At 35.9% G+C, this 20,619-nt stretch overlaps 1 protein-coding gene and 1 non-coding gene across 2 annotated transcripts in view; one reads left to right on the top strand and one right to left on the bottom strand.

The window, feature by feature from the left end:
- Window positions 1–20,619, bottom strand: part of PKD2L2 (polycystin 2 like 2, transient receptor potential cation channel) — a 33,546-nt gene that overhangs the window by 12,741 nt on the left and 186 nt on the right. The window contains exons 2-10 of the mRNA XM_063084557.1: window positions 19,843–19,944; window positions 17,205–17,338; window positions 15,480–15,736; window positions 11,982–12,203; window positions 8,207–8,435; window positions 6,752–6,922; window positions 6,291–6,472; window positions 2,286–2,406; window positions 1,185–1,286 (exon numbers count right to left, since the gene is read on the bottom strand). Of these exons, the coding sequence (XP_062940627.1) occupies window positions 1,185–1,286; window positions 2,286–2,406; window positions 6,291–6,472; window positions 6,752–6,922; window positions 8,207–8,435; window positions 11,982–12,203; window positions 15,480–15,736; window positions 17,205–17,338; window positions 19,843–19,944 (1,520 nt within the window). The remainder of the gene's footprint in view (window positions 1–1,184; window positions 1,287–2,285; window positions 2,407–6,290; window positions 6,473–6,751; window positions 6,923–8,206; window positions 8,436–11,981; window positions 12,204–15,479; window positions 15,737–17,204; window positions 17,339–19,842; window positions 19,945–20,619) is intronic.
- Window positions 11,270–11,413, top strand: LOC134371371 (small nucleolar RNA SNORA57). The gene has a single exon (XR_010022797.1). It is a non-coding gene; the product is annotated as a small nucleolar RNA SNORA57 (small nucleolar RNA).

Here is a 20,619-nt window from a genome sequence, read left to right as displayed (position 1 = left end):
CATAATTAAACTCATAGGGGGACATCATAACAGTGTTCTTTTACAGATGAGTCCCTGGACAAAGTTCTTAAGCATCACTAATGCCATAGCTTCTAGGACATATTCTCTGTAAAGTGCTGTGCTTAGAGCCATGGGGTATGCAGAAATAGGTAAGCTGGTGGGGGAGGTGAGATTGCTCACACACTGGACTCTGCTACAACTCAAAGTGAGATAGGTGTAGAGAGGAGGACAGAGCTGATTCCACTCTCATGGAGTATAGAATGTCAAGGAGATATAGCAAGAGAGAAGAGCTGTGGGATTATTTCAGGGGTCGGGGAATGACATAAGCAGAGACCCAGAGGAGTTACAGCAAGGATGGTATACAGCAGAGTGCTCAAAACAGATTAGCAGGGACGTACAGTTTTGTAGATAGGGGCAGAAAAGTTAGAGGCACTATAGCTAAATGATTAATAAAAACAGGTTGGGACTATCAGACTTAAGGAGAAAGAATGTGGACTGACTTTGTTCAGCCCAGGGAGACTGGTAGGATCAGAACTAGACTGGCATGGGAAAGAGGCCACAACAGTTAAAATGTTACCATAGAGAAAGCTGGGTGAAAAGTACTTGAAAGCTCTAATCTAGTTGTGGTAGTTAGACTTCCAGGTGTCCTTGAATTCCACGAGTGCGAGCAAGAACTACAGAGGTAAATTATACACATTCTTTGTCAACAGACTATATAAGGGACAAGGAAATAAAGTCTTTCCAAGGTTTTTGAGCCAGGAGTGACTAAGAGAATAGTGTTGCCACTAACAGAAACAAGAAAGTGAGGACGACAAGGCACATGGAGTTCTGAGTTTATATTGTTTATAGAAATTTACCAGCATCTAAATTTAAAACTTTTGGGAGGGAAGAGAGAGTTTTATTATAATACCCAACAGTACTTTGCATTTAGTAAATAACTCAGTTATTATTTGATATATTGAACTCCGAAATAATTTTGGCTACATTTTTAAAGCCAGAGACCATATCTCTCTTCCCTAATAGTGAAATAATGCAAATATAAGTAACACTGGACCAAAGCACAACAAAACACCAGGGGAAAACAGAACACCACCACTTGGGGTTTAAGTGTTATTCAAACTACAATAGTATACTCTGAATAAGATTTGACTCAGAATGCTAATTAGGAAAAGAATTTGACTTACGTTTTTAATCATTTTACCAAATTCAAAATCTGGCCTTCTGCCTATTGAATAGTCGGCTTTAACTTCAGAATAGGTGTCATTAATTATTGCCAAGAACATGTTCTGGGGAGAAATAGGCAAATAATTTTTTCAATAAAAATTTAACTTAAATGTTAGTGACTTTAACAAGTGCTGGGATTTATAAAATTAGATTTAAATTTTTAAAATAATCCATGTACTTAATAGTAGGGAAATGCAAACTACAATACAGTAGAACAGAATGGAAAATGTGTAGTGTGTGGATAAGAGCAAATATGTTTATGGTAAATGAGAAAAGCGGAATGTAAAATAGTGCATATGAACTGGTTATATATTTTTCAATATTACATATCAGAAGAAAATGTAGAATGATGTAATTATATGTTCATAAGGGTGTTTTTAAAAATTCTGTGAAGCTGCTTAAATCACAGTCTTACTAAGGCTTCTACAACTTCTAATGCCCAGATAACACAAATGTGGAGAGAATCTTATCCCAACCCACCTCTCCACCTTTCACTGTGGCCCACCTCTGTCACCCTGAGGACTCTTGGTCTTCATCAGGGGATAACTTTTGTGCATGAGAAAAAGCATTTTCATGGAGGACAGTAATAGTGACTTGACCAGAAAGGCAAGCTTGGGTTTTTGATTAAGAAGCCCAAATAGACTTGTTCTGAGCATATGTGGGAGGCCCATCTTAGTGACTCCTACAAATCACAAAGGGGTGAGTTTTCAGCCATCAAGGCCAAAAGCCATTGCAAATATCAGAATATTAATGGCTAATTTCTTACCTCATGGTATGGATTGTCCCAGCCTAGAGAGACATTCAAGTTATTTTTGTAACTAATTTAGCACATTCATGGCCAAAGTAAACACCCAGATATTAACTATTGTGATCACATTCCCCACTGGACAACCTGAAAACTTCAGTCACTGGGCTAGAGAACCTGAATTACTAGGAATTCACACCATTCTTAATAAATGCAAAGTGCTCTGACAACTAAGCAGTGATACTACAATTTCTTCTAGAGGAGTAATTGCATTTTTTATTTAAAAAAAAAAAAAAAAAGGTATCATCATTCTTACCAGCAGGACAAAGAACACAAAAAAGATGAAAGTTATGAAGTAAATGGGTCCCAAGATCTGATTGGCTTGCTGAATACCAGCAAAATTAAAATCTCCAAGAACAATTCGAAATTGTGCAAATCTTTGATGGGAGGAAAGAAAAACATTAAAAAATATATACCTTCATGTACATATATGACAACTGATGGGGGTTACTAATGTCTCTAGGAAAGTATCTAGCTGCATATGGCATGTGTTCTGTGGCTTTATGTTAGTACAGAGGTTTATAAAACTGGATGTAGAAAATTCCCCTAAAGGCAAGATTTGACATACTGCAATAGCTGAACAGGTGGTTCAGGAAATGATGGGTTTAGGTTTATTTAATCAGTGTGAAACCAATATTCATCTACACAAGATTTGAACTTTGAGATATCTGTTTATGAATTGGTTTTGGCATTGGCCTCCTTGGCCATTCCTGTGCCCTTCTAAAACTTGGAATACTTTGACTTTGTCCAACAAGTGATCTTTCAACTTGTACCTAGACCCAAGAGCCCTAAACTTTCTGATGTCAATGATGCACTTAATTTTTGTCTTAACCACCTCTTAACTTCTGCTGAAACAAGGATGCCAATCCCCCAGAGACAATTTTGGAAAACCTCTACATAGCTGCCCTCCATTTTTTCTCTAATTGACTCAGAAAAAAGTTAAGGGAAGTCTCAATGGGTTTCACTCCTACGAAATTTAGCCAGGGTTTCTACAATTAGTATCTTTAGTCACCATGCTGTTCCCTCATTAGGCAAAGAACCCAAACTGATTGTTAATATGATGAATGGGAAGCCACAGGTGACACTTTAAGTAACTGGGAAGTCAAATGACATAAATGGCAGAGACAGCAACATGAGAAGGCAAATGGCTTCTAAAAACCAGTAAAGAAAATTGTGGTTAGAGACAAAGCAATAAAGCCTAGAAAGAAAGTCCCTGTCTTCATGTTTTTCACATTTTAGGTAGGGAAAAAAAAGAAAAAAAGGACACCAATTTGTCACTTGCTAGTTTCAAACAAGTGCTGGTAATGATCCTCAACATAACCCTGAGGTTTATTTTATCCTCTTTAGTAACTAAAAACTTGGTTTTGATGTGAAATACCATTTATAGACTTCATTTTTTGAATTTTAAAGGGTTTGAATAGCGTAGTGGTAGCAGAAGCAGAATTAGTATTTCCCAACCTGAAATCTTATTTTATTTTCTTATCATTAATTTGCAGTGGTGTCATTAAACACATCAGGGATATCAGTTATAAATTATGTGTGTGTTCTTTATTTTAAGGGAAACCTGGGAAATAATTTTTAATACTATGTCGATGCTCTGCATAATTGGTCATTCTGTCAGAGGGGGAAAGCTTCTTGTCCCTTATTGCTTTTACCAATAACATAGAGGGAGCAGAGGGCTATCTATATTGAAGGAAGAAAATGCAATAAAAGAAATAGGCCAAATGCAGTCAAAGAAATTGGAGTTTTAGGACTCAGAGTTGTCTGGAATTTCATCTCCAGTACCTAGCTAAGACCTGAGTAAATCATACTTAATGTATTTATCCTGCTTTTAATATGGTTTGTAATGCTATTCTACATGAAATAGAGAAAATGCTGAGTTAGAAGGAGACCAAAAGTCTCACCAAAAATCAAATAGTTTTTTCTTTTTGGCATAGGAGAATATAAGGTTCTGTTTTAGTGTTTCTAACTTGATCTTTTATCCTTGAGTTGGGTTTATATAAGAAAAGTTAAAGGAACCATTTCTCATTCTTTTCTCCTCTCCAGAAATTAGCCGAGTAACTAAAATTTCCATTTAGCCCTTTTCTATCAGGAAAATGTTCAGATACTTCTGCTCTGTAAATAATGAGAAAATCAAAAACCTAAGTCATTTACTAAATGATTATAATCACATAGGAACTGGAGGTTTCAATAGTGTAAATGTCTTTTTTCTCCTCTTAATTGTGCTTAGTTTATCCAATTTATTTATTTATTTACTTATTGCACGCAACATGGAACACCACGATGGACATAACCTTAGCATACAGGTTTATATTGAATGAAAATACTGTTTTGTAACTTCTTGATACTCCTGCTAACTTTCTAAAATTCTCCCTTATTTAGTTAAAATAACTACTACACTGTTCCATAAAAATGTGTCATTTGTCATTAATGTGACTTTCCAGTCTCTCTCTCAGAGGCGCGAATTGGGTAGTAGCTATTCCTAAGCATTCTCCAGATATTGTCTCTATTCCATTCTATGTCTTCTTCTGTAACTCAGGTTAAACATATATTATGCCTTCAGGGAAAGTAGCTCTGGGTACTAGGCTTAATTCTCTGGGTTCTTGCCTTCTGATTTTGGCCCAGTTATTACTCATTTTCTTGTTAATTCTTCAATGTTTTCTATATTTTATCCAGCTTTCTAAATTGTTCTCAAGAGGAAGTTGATCTGAATAATCTAGCACATCATTACCAAAAGCGGAACTCCCCTCATTAACCTATTCCAAAGTTCTCTACTTGTTTATTCTGTGCCTTACACCTTCCTTTTCTCGCCACTACCCAAGGTAAGACAAATTTCCAAGGCTCTGTAAATTATTATGCTTATATTCAATGCCCAATATTACCAAGTTTTATTATTAAGTAACACTTCATATAATTGAGATCCTAGGAAAGAACCAAGAAGTTGTTGGAAATGCAAATATTATTCACTCAGGGTAGCTATCAGACTTCTCAAATTATAGATCACTTGAAGTTAGAAGGGACCTTTGGAGGTAATTTAGTCCAGGCCCTTCATTTTCCAGATAAGGAAATTAAGATCTAGAAAAGTTAAGTAGCTAGTGGCAGAACTGAAAACTAGAATCATAGCCTGTTGGTTCCTAGTCCACTCTTTTCTACTACTGACTTAGTATAGGGTTATTTCAGAAAATGTTACAAAATTTCATACATTTGTACTTCAATTATCTACATGTGGATGGAAAAAGACATTTCTTTAGATGGATTTCCCAAAAAACAAAAACATATTTGTTCAAAAGGATAAGGAACAAATAAGTTTGTGAAGCTCTTATCTAAAAGTTAACAAAATTATTACACGATTTCTCAGGGCTATATGTTAATATGCACTGCAAATTTCCAAAAGGGTGATGCAAAATTCCCCAAACTTACTTAAATATAAAGCCATTTTTCCCCAGTCTTGGTCTAGAATTCCACAAAATGTATTTCAAAAATTGATATTTTAGACTATTATAATTTTTTCATACAGATAGAAGTTGCTTTACGTACCCCATAAGAGAGTAAATTTATGAAAATACTTCACTTTTAAAGAAAAGCCTGAATACTTTTCTGGGGATTCTACCTACTCACGTCTACAAGTTTGTTGCTTAGTACTGATTGCTTTATGCCTATAAAGCCATTTTTTTTTTTTTTTTTTTGACTGGTAAGGGGATTGCAACCCTTGGCTCGGTGTTGTCTGCACCATGCTCAGCCAGTGAGCGCACCAGCCATCCCTATATAGGATCCAAACCCGTGGCCTCGGTGCTACCAGCGCTGCACTCTCCCAAGTGAGCCACAGGGCCAGCCCTAAAGCCATTTTTGAAATACATCTTTGGCAGATCAGCAAAGGACAATCAGGTTAATACCAATAAGAAGATTCTTAAGAAGGAGCTCTCTAAAGAAAACACTTAAGATATCTTTTGCCCAAAGAATAAATACTACAGAGATGTGAAGGCCAATTTTTGTTATCTTAGGTAAAATTCTCACTTTCAGTGAAAAATGAAGAATAAAAAATTTTTTCTACCTTAACCTAGTAATGCTTAAAAAGTGGATACCACCATCCATTTGGATCCTTCAATGCCAAACCCTACTTTAAGTGTGACCAATATTTAGCTAACGATGAAAATACCAAACCAAGTTTTAAATTTATTAAAGTAAGTTACTACTTCACACTGTCCTTCCCTTGATTTTTTTTTTGTTAGAAAATATAATTACATTTATACTAGAAGCTTACATGGAATTTTGAAAAGTGGAAAAGTCGCCAACCTGTGATCCAAAAACAAGAAATCCTAACTGGGCGTAAGCAAAGAATATTATAAAAAACATGATGGCAAATCCTACTACGTCTTTGATACAGCGGGACAATGTTGATGATAGCTGAGACATTGTCTTATTAAAGCTTATGAATTTGAATATCTGAAAAAGAACAAAGTTAATTGAAATAGGAGACTATCAAAGATTATAATTACTTAGAGTAAGTTAAATTAAGTTTAGAAGAATTCTCCTTCAAATTAAAGGAGGCATTTAAAGACAATCAGGAGTATTTGAGGATTTGCCAGAAATAACTACAAGGCCAAACTACTTTTAAAATCACTCAATAGTTGAGAAAATTCTTTTTTTTTCATGGCTTTGTAATTTAAGTTCTCATTATGCTATTACACTGTTGTATTATGTAATATAATAAAATATAAATACCTTTATCCATGCAAAGAAGATAGTAATAGCAATAATATTATTGTAATAAATGTGCCAGTATGCAAGAAAATAGAAGTCTGAATATTTTTCAGTACTTTTCAACAGCTGTCCAAGTAAGAGAAAACTTTGTATATTACAGTATATGTTGAAGGAAACAGCCACAAAACACAACTAAATGGGAAAACAAGAAAGTTAAATTAGAGACGATTACTACCTCTAAATATCTCGCATTTCATGAAGAAAAACCTGAAAAATTCATCCAAAGTTTAACAAAAAGGGAGAAAAAAATAGGACACGTGTTTTTATATAAATGGAAGTAACTCTCAACTTATAGAGGCTTAAGGTGGCATAATTATCATAAAAGTGGAAAAATATTGATTGCCTGGCTATCCTAATGTATCTACTTGTTTGTTTCTTTGAGTCCATAAAGCACAAACATTTAAAATGATTATGTAACTCTGACTAGACTATAAGGGTTTCTGCTCTACATCGTACCTAAAAGTTTAATATTTTCTACTGTGTAATACTACAAGAAAAAAAATTACAGTTACAAAAAGTAAACCCTTTTAGACCCTTTAACAACTCTTTTAAAAGAGGATTTCAGAACCAGGTTATCTTGATATCAGAGTTTTATAACTGTCATGAAATTTTTCCTTTGACTTTCCTTGCCTGAAATACTCAGTTAAACATTTAACGGTATGCCCTTTGTTATAGACATCATTGGGGATACCAGAGAGGTTGATGGCACAATTTCTGACTGAGAAACTTTCAATCTGGTTTTGGGAAACAAGGCTTAAATACTGGATTGGCTATAACTAAGGGCCAATAAGTGTGAAAGATCAGATTATATGAGCCAGAAATGTTTGTTCATTGACTGTTCCTAAGACCAAGTTCGTAACATTTGTCTCACCCTGCCTACATCTCTATGTTTGCTTTGTTATGTTCCAGTGACTAGAATTGGCAGTCTTTGTTGTTTCTCCCAGGGACTATTTCCCCAATCCTGGTGCTCTTTGCCCCCCAAGATACTCCCCTCTGGTTGCTCAAATTCCTCAAAATGTAATGTGAGGAGAAAAGTGGATTTAGGCAACATAGAAGAGTAAATTTTAAAGGACCTTGTCCACAAAGATCCATGATTGGTTGAAACACGAGGTGCTATAAGGAATACATTTTTTTGAGGGAGGGTAGGAAGACCTACTGTGCACATTAAATCATAATATTTATGGAGTCACCTATTCTTCTAGGTTTATGGTGGCCCTCCCAAGGACCAAATGAGAAAAAAAGATTTCTCCCTTTTGGAGGCACACCATTAGTATGTACTATGATAGTTCATTTTATGTTTGATGTTTGTGCTTTCAAAATAAGTCCTGGATGAATAGAAAATTGTTTTTTTACTCCTTCTTCATTGGTGGATTCAGATGTGATGCCCTTCAACCATACACATGAACATATACTCACCAGCAAAAGTTGTAATTCTAACCAGTTCCAAATACTTTTGAAATAGGTAGACTTAAATTCTTTTATTTTTTTGATTTCTTGTGTTGTGAAGACAATAAGAAAAATACAAAATGTGATTTCACAGGAAGCAATAAAATAATCATAGTAGCTAACATATCTGAGGAGCTTTACAGAATAAAACTGCCATGAAGTAAGTATTCCTCCAGTTGCAGGGAATTCTGCCACCAATCTGTAAAATTAGGTTTGTGAAAGAAAATGTTCTACTGTTACTGTTATTAGTTAGGATTCTCCCCCAAATACATAATTCTTGAATATTTCAGAGAGGGAAATACATTCTCTACCTTTAGCTTATCAGAGATACTTGTGGCTTATAAATGTCAAGGTCACATATTCTATTAAAGAGAATATTTTGTTTACTTTAGGCATTGGATGTCCAATACAAAGGTCTATATGCAAACAGAAGTTTGTTTCCAACACTAAATATAAAAAGATTTTGAGGTTTTTCCTATATTTTTGGTGTTCTTTATAACCTCAGATAATTAAGAATTGGCAGTAATTTAAGGAACCAGCAGTTCTGTCACAATATTACAATATTACAATGCAATTATTCCTACGTAAAGATATTAGCAAATTTTATTGGTACTGGAATAAGGGGCTGCCCAAACAAATAAGCAAACAACAAAAACAACAAAAACCCAGTTAACAAATATGAGGGTACTTCGAAAAGTTTATGGAAAGATTCATATTATCTTTTAATTCCATTTTTCTGTAAACTTTTTGAAGTACCCTGGCCAAACTGTTAAATCTTACACATAGTAAGTATTTAATGTTGGATGAGTGAGTGAAGTGAAAGAAACTCATGATCTGAAATGTAGGCTAATAAACAAAAGGGGGAAAAAACAGTATTCTGTGTAGTTTGCCTCATATGCATACAAGAAGAAAAATAAATGGATAAGGTCTTAGCATAAACAATATGCTTCAATATAACTACTGATTATATATACTAGTTAAGTTTTAAAATCTGCTGAAGTTTCTAAAAAATAACATTTTAAGAGGTAACACAGAATAAGCACAAAACCTAGAGACAAGAAATCTTGACAATCTGATATTACAAGGAGTTCTTCACATGACTTTAAGCCAGTTACCTCAATGCTTCCACTCTTAAGGACATAGAAATGATTTGTACTCTTCACTTTATCCTGATTAGGATTATTGGAAAAGGGTTAATGATTTTGGTAAAAAGCTCTGATTTACTGAGAGGAAAGTAAGAACTATAAAATAAAAGATATAATGTCCACTGGCTGCTTAAAGGTGGCTCATTTATTAATTTATACAAATTCTAAAGGCTATGGTGTGTTCACTGTCACTGTTGCACAAGGGCAAAAATCCCCTAGAGTAAACTCCAATTCCATATTCCATTCAGAGTGTTTTCTAACACTCCGCATTTTCTAATTGTTAAGCTTTTCCTTTTCCACTGAGAAAGTGTTTTAGAAACTCTATGCTCCACTGTAGACTCTGGCCCCTGCCATTTACCCTGCTTCCTTCTTGGGCCTGCCCTCTAGGAGATAACAGCAGTCCCACACCCCTCCCCCAGGGGCCAGAGGCAAATTAGGCTCCTAAAGTGACCAATAGACTGTGTCCCACAATCAGCCAATCCAAATTAGCAGGACAGCATCCCTCATTTACATAAAAGGACCTGAATGAGAACCTGGGAGGGAAAAGGGTAGGAATTTAGGCTATATAAGGGGATCTTTTCCTTTGTTCTGGGAGACACTCCTTTAGGAGTTATTGCTCCCCAGTTCTCTCCTTGCTTTCAAGCAAAAAGAGGTGCTGTAACACTGAACAAAGAGCTGCAACACTAAAATGAAGAGCTATAAAACTAAAACACTGACGCCGGTCTTGCATTCCTTTGTGTGTTTGCCCCACAACAAGAGAAAAAAATGTAAGACCTATGAAAGAAAAGTGGCTCACTGAGCTTTTTAGTAGACACTGCTGTTTGCCTCTCCAGCAGTCATTATCTCTTTCCTCCTTTCTATTAGAACCCTAATTGTATTCAGTTATTCACCCATCCCCCATCACTTAGGGGAAGCTAATTACATCCCCAGGCAAATCTAATCATGGTAATTCTGTTTTCTTGGCCAGTGTTTGATTCTAGAACCCTGGCCTAAATAAATTAGCATGGTCCAGGTTAGGCAGGTTACATACGGTAACCTGGTCAGACTAATGGAAAGAATTTTTTTTTTTTGTTTGGTGCTCTCTCCTTTTGAATATCAAGAACATATGACCACAGTTGCTGCTTGTACATAATTATTGTGGGGAATCTTAAGATAAGAATGACACAAAGGAGGGCAAAATTGAAGCCATCTCAAAGAAATGGAGCTAGACCCCTGAACTTACTGCAAAAGGCATCTGCCCTATCTCTGGAATTGCTACTATGTGACAGAAATAAATTTATTGTTTAAACCAATTTAAGTTGGGGTTTTCTGTTACAACCAAGAAGTCTCCTAACTGATTAGTGGTAAAGAGCTGAGACCCAAGTTAGGCCTTGTTTTTGCTAGATAACAAACCATACCCAAATGCAGTGACTTATAATAAATATTTCTTTTGTGTTTGCAGAGTTCAGTTGGTCCAGCTGGGAGTGACTAATCTCAACTAGGCTTGCTAATATATCTGCCATTTGGCTAGGCCCACTCACGCATCTTTGAGTTGGCTCTGCTCTACATGTCTCTCATCCTTCTCCTGGGTCCAACAAGCTAGCTCAGGCACGTCCTTCTCATGGTAATTGTAGAGGTACAAGAGAGTAAGTTCTAATGTACAAACTCATTTCAAGCTTCTGCTTGCACCATAACTGCTAACATCCCATTGACCAAAGAAAGTCACATGGTTGTCCCCAGCATCAAGGCTGGGGCAGTGTACCCTGCCCTAGATGGCAGGCCACTACAAGGTTACATGGCAAAGATGAGAAGAATGGGGGCCATTTTTGCCATCTATCTCTTTCTCTAGTCATTTCTAGGATGCTAGCTACCATTACATACAAGGGTACTTCCAAAAGTTCATGGATACCCTCCTTGGCAGTGACTGGGCATGCAGTCCCACTCCTTGTTATGTATGGAGGCAGAAGGAAAGGGCTCAGGCCCCCTCAGTGTCATGTCTTCAGTGCAAGCAGCTTCCTGTCCGCCAGTTCTATCCTCAAGCACTGGGACCAGGGAAGAAAGAAAAAATTAAAAAGCTCATGGAAAAATTTGCATTATCTTTTTTTTTTCATTATCTTTCAATTCTGGTTTTCCATAAAGTTTTGAAGTACCTTCATATTGTCTGAAGTTCAAATTGTTTATTCTTGAGACAAAAGAGAATATCTTAATATCATAATAAAGAAGCCCATTCTGAAAGGAAACCAATGATTTCCTTTGATTTTCATGATCTGATTAGAGGAAGAAATCATCAAGACTAAATGTTAGATCTATGCAACTGTAGAATTATAAGAAATAAGAATTAAAGAAATAATTTATTAATTATAATAAATTAATCCTTAAGCAATATAAAACTAACATATTGTGTGTAATTCTCCATGTTCCTGAATATATTCTGAAGTAATGAAATAACGAATGTGATGTTGCTTTACCTTCTTTTTCATTATTGTCAGTAGAACTACATCATGTTTACTTCAAAGCTTATGATTTTACTCTCAGCACAAGCATGCATAAACTGGAAATCCTAGTGAGGGCTCCAAATGTTTTTAAATTCAATATACTAATAAAGAAGTTGCGTCACTCACCTGATGATGCAAAACAGATTTACATTAGCATTGTATAATGAGAAATCAATAAAAATAACTCTGGTCCCTCTTGTGATCCAGCTATTCAGTCGAAGGTCAATGAACTTGTTTTTGGTTTCAGATTTTGATTTTGATAAAGTGAAAATATATCCCCCATTTCGGTAAATACCAACAAATCCCCAGTGCCAAGGGGAGTTGGTATTAGAAGTAGAGTACTTCCATCTGTTGGACATAAAAAGAATATGGAGAAATGAGAAAGCCCAACTAAGAAGTATTCTAAGAATTTAAACTAACCTTTGGTTCAAAAGTAGTAGTTAAAAAAAAAGTAGTAAGTTCATAAGTATTATAGTAATTTTGGAGCAAAACAATGAGTTAAGGATTAAAAAGATTAAGATTTAATATGTTTTTATTTTTTAGTGCTTATTGTGGGCCACACACTGGACTAAGTGTTATGAGAAAAAATTTTTAAATCCATCTATTGCCTTATGGGACTTAGAATCTAGAAAACAATGACCAATTTTTAAATTTTCTTTAACATGTTGTCTTATGAGATGTTCTATCTTTGAGCAGGACAAAAATATCAAGAGTTTTGATTTAGAAATATCTAAGTATGGAAAAAAAAGGTGCTTCATAGTCTATCTTCTAGAGGTCATATATTGTTTATAAATGTCCAATAAAAACTTTGTTACAATGTCTATATTGTTATATAGCTATCTTATTTAATGAAAGTACATAGATCAAAGTAAAATGTGTATAATTAAATTTTTTTGAGAAATGACTTTTGAGCTTGATTTCAATCTTACATAACAAAGTCTGTCAAAGAAAATGAATGATAGTTACATATTTAACAAGTCACACAATGTATGTAAAGATTATTATTCCCTAAGAGTTATGTAAAGTTAATGAATGATTAAAATATTTACATCATAATAGTAATATTAATGCTTAATAGTTTTTTTTTGATTCTTTAAAAAGATCAACAAAATTTGCAAACCTTTATCCAGAGTGACCAAGAGAAAAATAGAGAAGACAGAAATTACTAAAGTGAGAAATTAAGCAGAGGCATGGTAGAGCAGTTGCTTCTTCTATTACACTGGAGTGGGGTTTGAGGAGAGAGACATCCTCCTCCTCTTTTTCGGGTCTCCACTGGTGACTCTCCTTGTGTCACTGCAATCGGGTGTCTGGTGGGCCACCTGCATGGTATCTGTGGCTACTGCTGTGGTGTCAAGCTGCCTTGTGACAGCTGTGGCTGTGGCAGTGGCTGTGATGGGCCACCCACAAGGAAGTGGTGTTTTTGGCATGCTCCTTGCCTGTTTCCCAGTGGGGGATGCTGCCCTTGGCTCCTGCCTAGGTCCCTGGGGAATGCTCTGTTTCTTGCTTGCATCTGGGTGGAGGAGGCTGGCCCTCAGATCCTGCCTTAGGACCCTGAGTGTGCTCTTTGTATAACTAAATTTTGTTTCCATTCTTTTGACTTTTAACTTAATTATGGAACATCAAAAAAAAAAAAAAAAAAAAAAAAAAAGCCTTGATTTCTCATTTCAGTCTCCCTATTCGGTTTCCCAAAAAGAGATGTGAAAGGTAATCCAAAGATGCACTGTTTAAACTTCTTTTCTATTAATAACACTATGTTTTCAAGGGCGGAGGGAAAAAGTGACACCTAAAAAGTATTTAGGAAAAAATACTTATATTTTAATGAAATTTCCATACATGCATTTCTGGTTGTTTACTCTATATGACTCTTAAAAATTTGTTACACCAACTCTCTCTTCACTTCCAGTTTTTTATAGATAATGTTTTTAATGAATTTTACATTTTAAATAGACAAACAAGCACAAATTGATTCTTATTTTGGTTGCTGAGAAATAACAAATATTAACTCACAATTCCAATTAAGTATAGAGATGGTAAAATAAACCTAATCCACAGTGTTAATTTTGGTATTTAAAGTATTTGTAGTTGTTTTGAGACTCTGGAATATTAGAATACCTAAAAGGTTTAGTCTTGAGATTACAATTTAAAATGTGTAATTAAATAATTGATTTATCTTATAATTTTGGGTTGAAAGGTAGTGAATAGCACTGTAATATTTAAGAGAATGTGTATACTTATGAATTTATTAGATTTATAAGAATTATACAAGCTTTCAAGAACACCCAAAACTCATACAAAAAAGAAATAAGTCAACAAAAACTACAAAGTGGGCTGGCCTCGTGGCTCACTCGGGAGAGTGCGGTGCTCATAGCGCCTAGGCCACAGGTTCAAATCCTATAATAGGAATGGCCAGTGTGCTCACTGGCTGAGCGTGGTACAGACCACACCGTGCCGCAGACCACAGAGTGCCGCAGACCACACAGTGCCCAGGGTTGCGATCCCCTTACCGATCAAAAAAAAAAAAAAAAAACAAACTACAAAGCAATGATTTAATCTTGGAAGTTCAGGGGAGGTTGTTCAAAAGAGGAAATGTTATCATAGTTCATATTTATAATATAAACATTGACTAAGAATTCAACAATGGTGATGGTATAACCATATTGAGGGGCTACAAGGAACAGGAAGAGTGTGTGTAGAGGGGTGGCATAAGAGAGCCACATGACAGATCACCTCCCATGATAGAAAAACAATAGATATATAGAACTGAAAACTCAAGTAGCAGCAGTGTGAGGATATTACTCAGAAACAGGAAGTATACTCTAGGAGAAACAACTAAAAGTAGCTGCTTCTGTAGAGTGAGAATTATGAGTAGGAAAAGGTAGACCTCTGTAAGTATTTGTATCACTTTGATAAATATTGAATTACAAAAAAGGTTTATCTTTCCCCTTTATGATTTCCATATAACTCTAAAAGCACAAAGTGTAAACAACACTGATACCAGCAGCTTCTTTGTCAAGGGGAGGTGATGCCAATGGCTTTGGGCTTTCACATTTTCAATATAAAGTGTACACATGAGTCTACACCAGCATTAATTTCAGCCACTTTGGAGAACAATGGCTATAGTATCTTTTGGAGACATCATGTGATGCAGTGCCTGTAGAGCATAACTCCCCCTTTTTAGTACTGGCAGCAACAGAAGATATCACTGAAGTAAGCCAGAGTGAGAAAGGAGAAAGTATCAGAGCATACCTAAGACACTCCTTAAAGATCCTGAGTTTTAGAGATATGTTTCAGGGAGTCTGGCCAGAGCCAGAAAAGCTGACTGACTATTGCAGAGGCAAAAACTGATGCTTTGCCTTGTATCATATATGACTTAAGCACTTCATATACCACATTCAGAAAAAAGAAAACACTTTGCATCTTGAGGCAAACAAAAAAGTAACAGGTTCACTCTTCTAAACACTGCTATCTCACTACTATCTTCCCTTGATACTATTGTTAAAACAGTCTCCTTACCTGTCAGCCTTCAGCTGGTATTATGTGGAAATATACATATTTTTACAATTTCTAAAAGATACAGTGGAAAGCTACTAGAAAAAAGTTACTGTATAATTTTATAGTACTTACTCAGTATCACGTTTAAGGCCAAAATCAGACAGGTCTTCATTTTTGGAAGTATATTTGCCATAACATTCACTCATAAACGACTGAAAGGATGAATAAACCTTGCATGTGTTGTTGCGGACTTTTAGTTGACGAACTCTGGGGACTCCTAGAAGTATGTTCTCATAGTAAATGCGACTGCTGTTCTTTAAATTATACAGCTGCTGGTTATTGTACCACGAGTCCCAGTACAGACCTTCCAAAAGGGGTCCTTCCATAAACTTCATACAGAAAGATAAATATTACGGGAAAAGTATTATCATGTCAACAGAATCTAAGTTAGTAACATTATGCATGAGATTTTGAGTGTGAAAATTAAATTGTTTACCAAGCCACCATTAATATTAATGGTAATGATAATGATGCTGGTGCTACTGATGGTTAACACTTATTAAGCACTATACTAAGCACTGCTCTAAGCACTTTACAAGTATCAACGAGTTTAATCCCACAGCCCTTCTTATATGAGTATATTGAAAATTGTCCTCCAGTACATGAGAATCAGAGCTGGTCATGGTCACACATCATAACTTTACCCCAAAGTTGTCTTGTGCCCCTCCCTCAAACTCCCCTTCCCAACTCTGGCCATGGTGACTGCTACTACTGGCTCTGCCCCTATCTGCTCATTCTAACAGATATCAAGCTCAGGGTTCATTTTCTCTTTCCTCCCTTTGGATTCCTTGCCATTGGTCATATACATGCCTCAAGACAGCACAATAAAAAGGAGACAGGGTGAGCTCCACTTCTCTTATCATCCATATTTTATGTGGCCTACACCAAGGACCTATGTGATCATGTAGCTCTCATCTCATACTTGCCCTCTCACTCTCAGGAAATGACCATGTCCCCTTAATAAGTTTTATATTCCTAGCATGCCAAACATAGCTCCACATGTAGAATTACTTATAGCACATATTGTTCCTTCTCCCTAGAATGCCCTTCTCTTATTCATCCTTTAAAACTCAACTGAATTGTCATCACTTCTGGAAAGCCTTCCCTAACTGCCTCATCCTAATATGCCCCAATATGTATGACATGGGATACCTAAAACTGCTGTTCCCTTAATTGTTCTTTCTTCATAATGTGAGCATCTTGCTATGTTAAGTGTAATGAAAAAATTGTCTATCCCAATGCCAAAGGAATGATTCTCTTGTGTATTTAAAAAACCATGAAACTATATTCTGTATATGTACTCTTTATTATATGAGGGTACTTCAAAAAGTTCGTGGGAATACTTGTATTCTTTCAATTCTATTTTTCAATGAACTTTTTGAAATAGCCTCAGATACTGTACATTACTGTAACACATACACACAGTAGACGATTGTATGCCAAAAAAACATATATTACACTTTCTAGGCAATTAAAGAATTTTTAAGGGTAATTTTCACTATGCACAATTAAAGACTGATTTTTAGATCCTAATCCTCACCTAAGAAGCAAGTCTCCTATTTTCCAAATGAAATGAGAATGTCAAAAAAATATCAATTTTTAAAAGTTACAAGAATAGTACCACTGAGAACATTTTCTGTTCTCAATAAACACTGGTTGGTTGATTCTAATAGTTTAAAGAAATGACATCCATTTTTACTCATTTCTTCAACAAATATTCATTGAGTGCCTACTATGTATGCCAAGGGCTTATGGAATACCTAAAGCTACTTCATCCACAGTCACATGATACCTTACCTTCCAAAAATCAGTTATGCTTCGAATAGACTTAAAGTTGGTTCTTTCACCACCAGGCACAGAAGTGTCCAAAAATAGAGATGACATAGCCTTGTTTAAGTAATACATATGTGGGTTTACCATCCCAAAAGTCACTAAGGAGAAGAATGTTTAAAAATTTATGTTTAAAAACTCAGTTTATCATGATTAAAAATGTTACAATTTATTCCCAATTTTTTCTGACAATTCAACTTTGTTTAGTCTAACTATAAAAGTAATAATTTTTTAAAATCTAAAATAGAAATATATAAAGCAGGAAGAACTTTCTTGTAATCACACCACTAGCACTAAGTGTGGCATATTCAGATTTTTCTTTATGCATACACATTCATTTAAAAAAGTTTACAACCAGGCACATCACCAGCACCATGGAGCATGCCAAAAACATCTCCATGTTGGGTGGCCCACCACAGCCACCACGATAACCATAGCTGCTGTGAAGGCGGCAAGATGCCACAACCACTGCACAGATGGTCCACCAGCCACTGGAGTGAATGTGACAAGGAGAGTCACCAGCAGAGATAAAAGAAAGGAGGAGGATGTCTGTTTCCACAGAGCCCATTTCATAGTGATGGAAGAGACATCTGCTCTATGATAGTATTTGGGGGACCTGATCACGCCTCTCAGCATTGAACAGATCATCTGGGCAGCAAGTCAACAGAGTAACCATTATTCTTTCAGAGGGAGAGAAGAAATCTAGGGTGCTTAGAGGGGGGAGGGGGAGATGAAGGGGATGGGGTGGGATTGGACAAGGGGCATAAAGAATAATTACAATTTGTAACAATATATATGCTAGTAATATTGATTTGATCAACATATCTTAATGTTGACCAAAAATATGTATAATCAATTTTGATTCAATAAAAATGAAAAAAAAAAACTAATGAAAAATAAAATAAAATAAAATAAAATAATAAAAATATTTATCTTTACAAAAATGAGGTCACATTATACAAACTATTCTGCAAATTGGCTTTTTCTTCACATTGAAAGTAGGCAATATAGTACAGTGAGTGGTCAAGGCTATGGACTTTAAATTCAGACAGATATGGGTTTGAATCCCATTAAAGGGATAATATATCCTACCTCCGAGTTTTGTTGTGAGAAGTGAAATGATTCACGTAGGACATTTAAAACTGTGCTTTGACACATAGTAAGAGTTTAAAAAAATATTATCTAGTATTCTTTCTCATTCTCTTTTTGGGTGAGAGTGGATTTTAGAGGGGAATAAAGTCTAAATGTGCCTTGTTTTGCCAGAAGCCCTTTAATTTTTAAACCATGTATCTCCAACATCATTCCATGGCACATATGAATCTATGCCATTCTTAAATAATTGCGTATTATTTCACTGTATGAGGGTACTTCAAAAAGTTCATGGAAAGATTTGTTTTTATGTTTTATTTATTTTTTTCAGGTGGTTCTGTTTATTTGGTTGGGCCTCTGCATGGACCCAGCCATCCAGGATGGGTTGCTTTGCTGCAAGCAGGGTTACGGGTGGGGAGGAGGGCTGCCAGGTACCTAGGGATGGCCCTGGGTGGGTTCACTGCTGGTGGGCAGCAGATGGGGTCCTGGCTGCTTCTCAGGGAGGGGCAGGTAATCGTGGTCCTCCTCAAGGGCACTCAGTAGCAGCTTCAGGAAGCTGGAGGTCAGCCGCAGCCTCTTTGTATTATGTTTTAATTCCGTTTTTCCACAAACTTTTTGAAGTACGCTCCTATATGCCACAAAGTTAAACAAATCCCTTTACTGATGGATAGTTAGGCTGTTTTCAATTCTTCCCTTTATTAAAAACTGTTTAAAAAAGTCTCTGATTAGTGGGATTATGAATGATTTTTTGCTTTTATTTTTCCATTTTCCAAGTGTTCTGGAATAAGCATATATTATTTTTATAACTAAGCTTTTATAAACCAGTCTAAGATACCTTAATTTATAAAGTTAGTTAATTGTTATACAGTTGCCAGTGTGTAACACATACCAACATGAAATAAATTGTCAGTGAGCTTACATCTACTGTATGTTGGGCACTCTAAAGACAAAATGCTTTTTAATACTGCCCTTCACATACTAAGTTAATGCTATTGACCGACAGATAGGACGAATGCAGATTGAGATGTTTTCCCAGTCCTCCTTGAAGATTTGCTTTGACTCAGCACAAGCATATTTTACTATTAACTGTAAAATAGGACAGTGAAAAGAACAAAGCTAATGGCAGACACCAAGAACTTCCATCTTTGGCCTCATTTGTACTTTGATTTATGAAACTGAGCTAATGTGTTTATATGGCTGTAAAAGAAATCGAATTACAGTTGCCAACCCAAGAGATTAATTATGTTCAAGATAGAACTGCCAGATGAAAGGAATAATTACATTCAATCTGTGTTGACTGTAGAAGCCTCGTATTACATCTGTGACCAGAAGTTTTGCTTCTTAAGAACTACAAAGTGTCAATCTAAATGAACTAACAATGTCTTAAATGTGTCGCTATATTTTGAAAAATTTTTGTAGCCTGACAGCCTGTGGTTTTATAGACTATGTTTTTTCATCTCTACATTCTGACTTCTTAGTTCAAACAATCAGTGTCTTTATTAACATGTGTACTTACATATACATAGGTTTACTAAAAAAATAAAGTACAGTAACAACTCCTGAAGTGTGGTTCTAATTTCTACTTCCTTTCTGTAATGCAGATTATGTGTTGAAGTCCCTGTGAGACATAAAACAAAAATTTCCTTTACATTATTATGTAATTTATAATGCATATGAGTAACAACGACAGAAAAACACACCACTTTTAGTTGTTACACCGTATGAAGGAAAGCTCCAATGGGTCTGGTTATTTAAATCTCACTTTTATGAGGCACGGATAATTACTAAATCTTTCCATTGGGGTAAGTTGGCAGTCATTTTATGACTATATACTAATAGATTTTATAACATAGATGTTTCCTTACTAGTCCTGCCTTAAAATTAAAAAGCAAGGGGGCTGGCCAGTGAGCTCACTTGGGAGAGCATGGTGCTGATAACACTCAGGTCAAGGGTTTGGATCCCACGTACTGGCTAGCCGCCAATAAAAAAAAAAAAAACTTTGTTAAAATTAAAAGCAAAATACAAACCAAACAACCCCCCCTCATCTGTCCCTAATAGTTTTCTCCACCCGTCAATACCGCTTGGGAAGGCAGGCTTCTGCTGCAGAGAGAAAAAGTGCTGCGGCTGGGGTCTGTCAAGGCCACAAGTCCCTAGATCAACCATTTCGGAGACCGGCCTAGGGACGTTCATTGCACAGCAGTCGACAGCGCCGAGCTCAAGTCTCGGGCAAAGGGTGAGTGCCTTGTCTTCTCAGGGCTTCAGTTTTCCTGTCTGCGAAATGGGACTATTTGTC

This window comes from Cynocephalus volans, chromosome 2, assembly GCF_027409185.1.
Source record: "Cynocephalus volans isolate mCynVol1 chromosome 2, mCynVol1.pri, whole genome shotgun sequence".
NCBI classification, from domain to species: domain Eukaryota; kingdom Metazoa; phylum Chordata; class Mammalia; order Dermoptera; family Cynocephalidae; genus Cynocephalus; species Cynocephalus volans.
The sequence above is the reverse complement of the archived record's forward strand: the minus strand, read 5'-3'. Positions and strand labels throughout refer to the sequence as shown.